Below are 10,252 nucleotides of genomic sequence, written 5' to 3' on the forward strand. Positions count from 1 at the left end.
CGGGCAGACAGAGACTCTGGTGGCTGGCAGGAGTGTTGCCACAGGTGCTGCGCCTGCACCTGGAGCAGGGGGAGCAGCATCTCTGCATTAGGCAAGGGGACAATAGGTCCCCACCCACCTGCATTCAGGAATTCATAAGAGGGCCTCTCTCTCTCTCAGGGAGAGAGAGACGAGAGAGATAACAGGAGCCCAGCCCTCTGGCATCAGGGTCTGGGGCTCCACATGCCTTGACATCCTGGCAACTGACTGGCACCAAAGCTGAAGCTGAACCCCCCCAGTAAAAGGGGTTCACAGGGAACAGCGGAAACAATGATACCAACGCCCAAGAGGTTGGTAAGTGGATGGGGTGTAGGGGAGGCGGAACACCAAGGAACACCACAGTGCAAATCTCAGTACCTCTGTCACTGGGTCACCCGAGAAGAGGAATACCACTGAACCCCCTCCTTTCACAACAAGTCATGGCAGGTGAGTTGGGGGGCACTCCGGTAAAGGGGGATGGTATGGTACTCACCCCGTCCACTAGAGGCGCCACAGGTGCTTAAGAGGGGACATAGCAGTCTTAAAATATTTGAAGGGCTGTCTTGTAGGACAAGGAAAACACTTTTTATCTCTTGCTGCAGAGGGGAAGATGCAGACCAATAGCTTGAAGTTGCAGCAAAGTCAGTTTAAATTGGATATCTGGAAAAAACTTCTTCACTGTTAGAACAGTGAGGCAGTAGAATAGATGCCCAGGGAAGTTGTGGACTCTCCATCACTGGATGTGTTCAAGAAGGAGTTGGATAGCCACTGGTTGGGGATGATCTAGGTGTAGCTATGCCTATGTTCTACCATTGGTATTTCCCAGGCTTCTGGTCTTTGCTGGTTATCTCCCACACCGCCTTTTCTGCTACATGTGTCAGGGTGTTTTTAAGCCTTCTAGAGGCACTGGGTGTTGGCTACAGCCAAAGGCTGGGACTTCAACTGTGATGTGCCAATGCCAGGGCCATATTAACCCTTTAGTGGGCCCTAGGCAAACAAACTCATGGGCCCCAGACCAGTCAAGACCCCACTCCCCACCGCAACGCTGCCGCCTGTGAGGGGTGGGGCTTGCAGCCACCACTGCAGCAAGGCTGACAGAGGGAAAGGGAAGGGAAGAGAAGGGAGGCAGACAAGCCATTGACACCGCCAATGCAGAGCAAAGGACTGGGGCCCCCATGCCACTCAGAGCGCTAGGCATGTGCCTAGTTTGCCTATGCATTAATCCAGCCTTGGCCAATGGTCTTGCTGGGACCAAAGCCAGAGGTTCCTGGCTAGAGGATTTTGCCCCTCCACTCAAATCCAGTCAGCATCTTTGGTTTTAGAAAGGAATTTTAGCCCATGGTCAGATAAAGGTACAAACGGGGGTGGGGGTTTCTGCCTTTGCCCACAGTGGGGGGGGCATGGCCCTCTACCTGGGATCTCTTAAGCACTTACTGACAACATATCATTGAAGCAGGACATTGGCTGCTGTGGTTCCCCTGCTTTACCTGTGGCAGGCTAGGGTGCCAGGTTCGTGTTGTGCCAGGGTTGATGGTTGTCTTATGCAGAGTTTAGATTATGATTGTATGGGATGGTTGGGATAGGGATGATCGTGGCTCATGCAGCAGGCTGGACTAGATGACTTCTGGCAGTCCCTTCCAGCCCCACTTCTCCATGACTATGATTTTACATAATTTAGTCCAATAAAAGCTATCAGAAAGCATAATCCTCATTTCTTTTACATACCTTGGACTGGCACAGCTCCAGCACCCCAGTCCTGCTGTTTGGTTAGTTGGACATTGGCAGCTAGACAATTCCTACATGTCAGTTGGCAGCAAAAGTTGATTGGGAAAAAAAATTGCAAATGGTTTGACTTTGCTTAGTTTGTTTCAGCAGCTGTGCTGCCACATGAGCCTCCACAAACACCTGCATTCCCACCCAGGACTGCTGTTACAGCCCTGGGTTCAGCCAGGCTGGCAGGTGTGGAGGCCATCAGCTGGCGCCACGTGTGCATGAAGCCAAGCTCATCTAAGAGCAGTTTAAGGGAGGAGCCAATTGCTCCTGTTGCCTGACCGCAACTTCTGCCACATGACAGAGCCAAAAGGGGCCAGGGCTAGGCTGCAGCACTGAGCGCTGCCTTCATCTATTTGCTTTCATTGTCACTGCCTGACTGATGCGTGAGGTGCATGTAAGGTGCAGCTCACGAATGCCACCCCCTCCCGGAGGCTGGTGGGGCACAGCAAGCTCCCGCAGGCAGTGGCAGCACTGTTGGTGGCAGGAGCATCGTTGTGGCAAGCAGGGAGCTTCTGCAGGCAGCTACGGCACTGTCAGTGGCAGGGCGTGGGGGTGGCAAGCACCCCAGCGGTTGGCAACCACTCGCAGACGTCACTGGCAGTGTCAGCGGTGACGGGGAGGAAGGAATGATGAGCGGCGACCACCCACGTGTGCCGCTGGCAGTATTGGCAGTGCCTTTTCATAGGGGGTGCACCACCACGCTCAGGGTGCACCCCTACACGTTGCCAGTAGTGCAGGCCCCCCCGCCCCTTCTCAGGCCCTGGGTGGGCAACGCAGGCTACAGTGCGGCTGCAGAGGGATGTGCATCCCGCACTGAGCACAGTGGCACTGACCCCGAGAGACTGAGCAGCAAGTGCCTGAACCAGCGTTGCCAGGTCTTAAATATGAAATTACAGCATTGTACTGGAAGCTCAAAGTTATCGTATTTGCTGAAAAACTAGCATAAACTGAAAACACATGCAACTAAGTAGGCAAATAAGTCTTTTTATTTACTCTATACTGCTCACTGCGACTCCCAGTGAGTGAGTGAGAACTGGGTCTCAAAGTGGAAGCATTTATTTCAGGGCAAGAATAAGAAAAGTGCTGACAGCAAACCCAAAAGCAGGTTAAGATTCTTTGAGAGTGGCTTGGGTTTTGCATATGCCGCATCAATTACCTGCCTCAAAAAAAAAATCCTGTTTTTTGAACGCTTCTACTATTATTGATCCTATATCATGTAAGGGTTGAAATTATTATACAAACACGATGGTTATAGCATCCTCGGGGCTGGGCGGCGACGGCTTCCTAAGGTGCTTCCGCTTCCCTCCCCGCTGCTGAGGAGCCGAGCGAACCAGCATTTCCTTTGGCCTGGAGCTGCTAGCTCCGCGCCGCGCCGCGCCGCGCCGCCTGCGTTCGGCCCTGTCCCCACACGTCGGAGCGAGGCTTGCAGCTACCCAATAACAGGGCTCGCTCGCAGCGGACAGCCAATCGCCGCCCGCTCCTTCCCGCGCAGCCCCCACGTGCCTCCGGATGGAAGCGGGGAGACAGCGCAAGTACCTCCTCCCCACAGCCAATCCGCGAACTCGGACCCCACCCCGCCCACGGCGGCCGCTGGGCGCGAGTTTGAGGAACACGCTCAAGGCCCGCCTACTTGGATCCCCGCCCAATCCAATAGCGGCCCCTTCGGCCTGAGCCCGCCTCTTGAAGCCGCACGGCCGACGAAGAGAGGGCGGGGGGGCACGGAAGCAGACCCGGGAAGTAATAAAGGGGGCGGCGCTGCCGGCGGGAAGGGCCAAAATGGCCGCGTAGGCACGCGCTGGCGCTGTGTACGGTTGCAGTCACCCCGAGCGGCGAGCAGGCGTCGGCTGGAGTCTGGAGCCGGAGCCGGCCCCCGCCCCCGCGTGCGGCAGCGGGAGGGTGAAGCCGGCGCCATGCCCAACATCAAGATCTTCAGCGGCAGCTCGCACCAGGACCTGTCCCAGAAGATCGCCGACCGCCTGGGCCTGGAGCTGGGCAAGGTGGTCACTAAGAAGTTCAGCAACCAGGAGACGTGGTGAGCGGCGGCGCGGCGCGGACTGCAGCTCCCGGCCTGCCCCGCGCGGGGGCTGCTCGCCACATGGGGCGGCAGAGCCATGTGCGCGGGGTGGGGGCCGCGGGCCCGGGGCCTGGTCTGGGTTGTGCCTGTGGCCAGTGCCGGCATACCGGTGGCGGGGATGGCGCCGGGCACGGGGGTGCCGCGGTGTGGTTCCTGGCCCGTCGCAGTGTTTGGGACAGGGTGGGGAGTGTTAACAGCCCAAGCCGTGGCTGCTGGAGCAGCCCTGGACGATGCAGTTGTGGTGACTAGCAATGCCCCCGTTGGTTGCCAGCCTCTTCTGCCACCGTCCAAATCCCGGTGGCTTCAGGACAGGAAGAAGGGGGCCAGGTTCTCCCTCCCCTGGCTGTAGGGCAGCAGGTGGTGAAACGCTGGCAGCTGCTGCTTCAAAGGATCTTGCTGCCTGGAAGCTTGTAACTAAATCCCCAGAGAAGAGGCTTTTGAAGAAAGTGAAGCATGAGGGTTGTGGCACATCATATATAGCTAGATTGGACTGGGGTGAAGGCCATGGGTCTGCAGCCATGAGCCTCTCTCCTTGCTTCAACTGCAAAAGACAGGCCTGCTCTGATATATTCACAGGAGCATGTGTCAGGATATTTTGCTAGTCCCAGGGTTAATCTGAAAGCCAGGCATTTGTTCAGTGGTTTTAACACTTCAATAAAGCCCTCTGCCTTCTAGCTGTCGCTGTAACAAGTTTCGAAACAGTGTGAACAGCCCTGTTGGAGGTTTGCTACTTGGTCATAAAATAAGTATTGCAGGGAAAAAATGAGGTGAGCTTCCTCCATGGTTTTAATGGCATCTTGGGTAACCATCCTGTAGCCACAGATTCAGGGAAAGTTGTTGGGTCTGTCCCCATCCCCTCATCCCCCTTTGCTTCTTAGGAAAATACAGTTGTTTTTTACCTGTCTGGGGCTCGCTCTGTGAGGACCCAGACCATCAATTTGGAGGTACTCTTTACCAGCCTGGGTCTCCCTTCTCCCAGCAAGAGTTTTGAATCCAAATTTTACCTGCCTCTTCCCCACCCCCCACTGCACTGTGCCACAGTGTTGCACCACATGCTACTCTGCTGATTCACTGTGTGCCCAGGTACCTTTCCCTGCTGCAGCATGTGTCCTGACTCACCCATAGCTCCCCAGCCATGAGCTCCACTGCTCATGCCACTCAGGCAACCTTGGCCTGCAGACTGTGTCATGCTCCACCATGTTGTGCCTTTGGGCAGGGAGGGGAAGCCTGGATCCTGTGCTGCAGCTGGAACAATAGGGGGAGCAGTACCTGGGAGCCCAAAGGCTGCAATTTGGAGATACCTGAATATAACAAAGAGGATATCATCCAGTATCCTACTGCCAAGATTCCTGAACCAGTTTGGTCCATAATGTCTTGGATTACAGATAGGATAATGGGAATTCATCAAGTGTATTTTTTTTTTACCCACTTGACATAAAAAATCCAAGGCAAGCAGTCTGTTTGCCTGCTTGCCAGTATACCAGCTAAGGGTTCTCCCTGTGAACCGGATGTTAGCAGTTCATTTTCAGTTGCTAAATGCCTTAAAGTTCTTTATTTTTAAAGCCTGGGCTACTGACAATGAAAATTTGAAACTTTATTCTAGAGAGTGGCTACATTATCTCCAAGCTTTTAAAACAGATTCGTGCTGACACTTAAAGTTTTTGATCATTTGGCAGCACATGAAAACAGTTTGAGGAAGTTTGCATCTCTTTGGTGCCCATCTGTACCATGAGACATGCAGTTCCTAGTAATTTTTTATCTATATTCTTTATCATCTCCTCTAGCTGGAAGAGGTCAAGCCTGAGTTTGGGAAACCGGGAGGTTAACTTGCCATGATAAAAAGCTTGGTTTGGAGCAGTAGGAAATCATTGTGTTGCTTTTCTCTGCATAGCCTGTTCACAGGACACTTAATTACTGTGTTCAGCTACTGCTTCCTCCTATGGATAGAATCCTTCCCCTGTCCATGGGACCAGAGTAATACTGCATCAGGAAAAACATTGCATATGCTTCCATTGCATAAATATATGCTGTAATTGAAAACCCAATGAGTAGGGCAAAATGGTTTAGATAAGACTTGCAGAGGAGTCTGTTTACTAAACTACAGCTGGTGTCATTACAGTGACCTCACAACCATTTATCATGCACTCTTATCCATCCAGCTGGCTGGTCAGACTCTCAATGTTAGCAAATAATGCTGAGCATGCAAGAGCTAACGCTGATACTGTTTCTTCCTTGGCAGTAATGCAAAGGTTTACTTGGAAAGGCAAAATTAGTTACTTAGTCAATACTTTCTTGGGCTTTACCAAAAAACCCCAAACAAACCATGACTTATCCTGATTTTAAAGTTTACAGCAATAAAAGTGTCTTAAGCTAATTCCACTCTAGAAACTCTGGCCTGTGTAGCAGTCTTGAGTGCGATTGTTGTTGTCATTTCTGTATTGCTAAAAGTGCTGGTGTACACAACTATAGTGACACAGAGTTCTTTACTGGTTTAACTGATTCTTTTGGGGGAATCTGGATAACTTCTATTGGCAAAATCACTTATTTGCTGCTATAAACGCTCTTTATAACAGCTGTTGTTAGTATAGCTCTATCTACCAAACCCTTGGTGCAAGATCAGCATTAAAAGCAGACGGTTTGGGCATGGGTGAGGGAGATAGACAGACAGAAAAAATCATTCTGTTAAAATAATCTGCCCCAGACTCTAAAATGAAACTGATATCAGCACAAGTTGCATGATCTTGCTGCATTTTACCCATTAGTGGTAACCTATGCTAGGGCAGCCAAACAAAGCAAAGATGCCTCTAGAATATTGGTATTTCAAGACTATGAGAGAAGTCAGCCCATTTCCTCCTCTGTCCCTGCTACACGTTTGGAACTTTGGTGATGACAAGGCTGGCTTGTCCTCTAAACTGAGCCCTGTCAGAGTTTCCACTTGTTAATCTGTTGCTACAAAGGCCTGGTCCTACACTTCAGGTTTTATTAGGGGCTACTGCTTTATTTCCCACACTGCTGCTGGTGCAGGTCTCCCCATTAATGTCTCTAAAGCTGTTGTTCATTCCTGGAAGAAGGCAAGATAGCCTTGTACCTTCAAGACTAACCAAAGTCAAGGTAAGTACAGATGCACACAGCACGAGCTTTTGTGAGCTGAAGTTCGCATCAAGTGCTGTGAAAGGACATGCAGCAAGCAGAGTATAAGGAGAGAGAAATTATAATACAAAAGACATGAGTGGGAAGAGGGAGCATGGGGGCAGTGCTGGGAGAGACAGCAAACAAGCAGTAAACCCACAGTAATAAAGGAGTCACCAAAGCTAACCCAGGTAATAGGATATGATACAAATCTGCCCTCCTTCTATTTGACTTACCATGCCTCACTTTGCTATGACTTTCCATTCTCTCCTTGCAATCAGAAGTAGTCCCCGAGGAGGGCAAATCTATACACATTACATTGAGATTTAAACTATGGGCAGAATACATTTTGCTTTACCCCACTGAATTGCTTTACTTGATCCACAAGTAATGTACAATTCAGTGACCAAGCAAACGAGCAGTAGAGCATTTCTTTTGGTTGTGTTTCTGTTGAGATTGCTGAAACAGTTCACTTGTCTCCATTGATTTTACTGTGGCAGTCACTAGAGCCCCCTGTTGGGATTATGGCCCCTTGTTCTTTGCTGTATCTTATGTTTTTAATCAAAGCGCACATTAATTTTGTTGTTCCATCTTATACCTAGTGTGGAAATAGGTGAAAGTGTACGTGGGGAAGATGTCTACATTGTGCAGAGTGGTTGTGGGGAAATCAATGACAACCTAATGGAACTTCTCATCATGATAAATGCCTGCAAGATCGCATCGGCTAGTCGTGTGACAGCAGTCATACCATGTTTCCCCTATGCGCGTCAGGACAAAAAGGACAAGGTAGGGCAAACAAATATCTGACCAAAGAGGAATTCCATAAAGGAACATATCTGATCCCCAGCTAGGTATACAGTTCTGCCCAGTTCACTAGATGACCTGCTTGTGCAGTTCCATAATTTGGAGGGAGAAGTTATTTTTAAGCCTGGGATTTGGCAATTCTTTTTTTTCCCCTTCAGTAATTAGTAGAATTGCAGATGCTGTCTTGATTCATATAAATATCTAGTCCTTTTTCATTAAGACCAAAGCTGTATTCATTGTTGGATGATGAATCGAGTACTCCTAAGACTTGGCTTTTTTTTTTTTTAGTAGCTAGCATTCTATCCTAGGGAAAATAACTGTAGGTTTCTGGGTTCTTTCTAGGAAGCAGTGATTCATACCATGATGGGGAGGCTGAAATATGTAGAGGTTTTTAATCAAATGTGCTTGCTGTCTTCCAAGTTAACACAGCTTTTTCTTGGTACTAGAGTCGAGCCCCAATCTCTGCGAAACTGGTTGCAAACATGCTGTCTGTGGCAGGTGCAGATCATATAATCACCATGGATTTACATGCTTCTCAAATTCAGGTATGAACTAAAACAGAGTTTGATACTTCTTGGGCATACAGATCATTTCTCTTTCCTATGGGTATTATTTAGGGTGCTGACAGATGTGGTGGGGGAGGGGAAAGCAAAACAGTGCTTTACTTTCAGCTTGGTGCACCCCAATGCAGAATACAGCACAGGCCCAGAAGAAGAGTTGCATCAGTTTGACCTGGCTCACCCAGTGTTTGTATAGTTTGCGCACTTCAAGCAAGGTTGATTGAATCAGCTGTAGATAAAGGTGCCAAAAAACCCCACTGAAGCTCATGAGTTATACAGATTCTGGGAGCCAGGTCAAACTGACACAATTCCTCTTCTGGTAAAGTGCTGTTTTGGGAGGGGTTTCCATATCTGTCGGAACTAATCTGTGTTCTGGGCACATGGATGAGCCAATGGCGAGTCAAGCTGTTCCAGTTCTAAGCATCTGTGAACACATGAAGCGGCCCCTGCTGTGATACAGCTCCAGAGTGGCAGCTTTCCTCTGGATAAATTAGGGCTGCATTTCTCACACCTTAAATTTCCAGTCTAGCTGTCCATACACAGCCCTCAGGAACAATTTGGTCCAGCTCTGCATTGAGCTTTGCTTGATATATGGGCATATGAATAAACTAAGGAACGTATTGCAGCAACAAGGCATGAGCTCACCCTCAAGAATACAGGACTGTAAAAGACTTCCTTAGAGAGCTGTCCCTAGCTATGGCCTCCAGTAGTTTAGGTCAGGGTGTCAAACTCATCTGGCCTCATGGGCTGGATGAGTGGCATGGAGCTGGTCTGTGGGCCAGATCAGTGGTGCATGGCTGAGTCATGAGGCCCACGGACATCAGCCCTACTTGTATGCCAGATCTGACATGTGGCACTTGGGCAGATATAGGACTGTGCTGCACCAGTCCCCTGGGGCAGCTGGGTTTGGGGAGGGGTACTGATGCACCACTCCTCCTAGAGTGGCCAGGTCAGGCACTGTGTGCATCTTGAAGTCAGTCCAGCATGCAGGTCTACTTCACAATCAGGGGCCAGATAATGAGGCTGCACAAGCTGAATCAGCCCACAGACCATATCTTTGACATCTTGGTTTAGGCTACGTTATGTAGCATAAAACTGTTGCTGCTTTTGATTGGCCAGGTTCAGCTATCAGGGGTAGGCAACCTTTTTTGGCCAGAAGCTTGCATCTGCAGGGGGAGCTCATTGCACACAAGTGTGTGACGCTGTAGAGCAGGGGCGGGCAAAATACAGCCTGCAGGCCAAATGCGGCCAGCCAGGCCATTCTGTCCAGCCTGCAGGGCACCTACAGAATTAATATCGATCTGCCCTAGGCACCCTGTCAAATTTGACTGAAACAAGAGGTAGTAGGACACGGGAAGCAGGCAGGAGTCAGGAGAAAAGCCAGCCCAGGCCCATCCCCAACCCCCTCCAACCTCTGCCCCCCCACCTGAAACTATCTGCCTGTGGCAGCTTTCACTGCACCCGGCTACTCTAGAACCACAGGAGAAGCAGGGCCACACAGGTACCCTGGGGCCAGTTCGGGGAGCATGTGTGAGAGTGACGGCACATGTCCCCTCAATGGAGGAGGAGGAGAAAGGCAGCAATGAGCTAAGCACATTTAGGGAGGCGCACACAGCGTATGCATGTCTGTGCGCACCTGTCTCTGGGGAGGCAAGCAGTGTGTGTGTGTGTGTGTGTGCGCGCGTGCACGGGTAAGGATGGTGTGTCATAGAATCAATGAGTCGGAAGGGACCTAGATAAATCATCTAGTCCAACCCCCTGCCAGGGTCAGGAAGCAGCACTGGGGGTGGGAGGGGTCATAAGACCCCAGCCAGGTGCCTATCCAGTCTCCTCTTGAAGATCTCCAGGGAAGGTGAGAGCACCACCTCTCTGGGAAGCCTGTCCCAGGCTCTGG

General features: G+C 50.5%; 1 protein-coding gene across 1 annotated transcript in view; it reads left to right on the forward strand.

Moving 5' to 3' along the window:
• The first annotated feature begins 3,544 nt into the window (after window positions 1-3,544).
• PRPS1 (phosphoribosyl pyrophosphate synthetase 1) overlaps window positions 3,545-10,252 on the forward strand; it is a 23,812-nt gene continuing 17,104 nt past the window's right edge. The window contains exons 1-3 of the mRNA XM_019536288.1: window positions 3,545-3,823; window positions 7,597-7,780; window positions 8,245-8,343. Of these exons, the coding sequence (XP_019391833.1) occupies window positions 3,702-3,823; window positions 7,597-7,780; window positions 8,245-8,343 (405 nt within the window). The 5' untranslated portion in view covers window positions 3,545-3,701. The remainder of the gene's footprint in view (window positions 3,824-7,596; window positions 7,781-8,244; window positions 8,344-10,252) is intronic.

Source organism: Crocodylus porosus, unplaced genomic scaffold (genome assembly GCF_001723895.1).
Source record: "Crocodylus porosus isolate Cpor-Errol unplaced genomic scaffold, CroPor_comp1, whole genome shotgun sequence".
Taxonomy (NCBI): Eukaryota; Metazoa; Chordata; order Crocodylia; family Crocodylidae; genus Crocodylus; species Crocodylus porosus.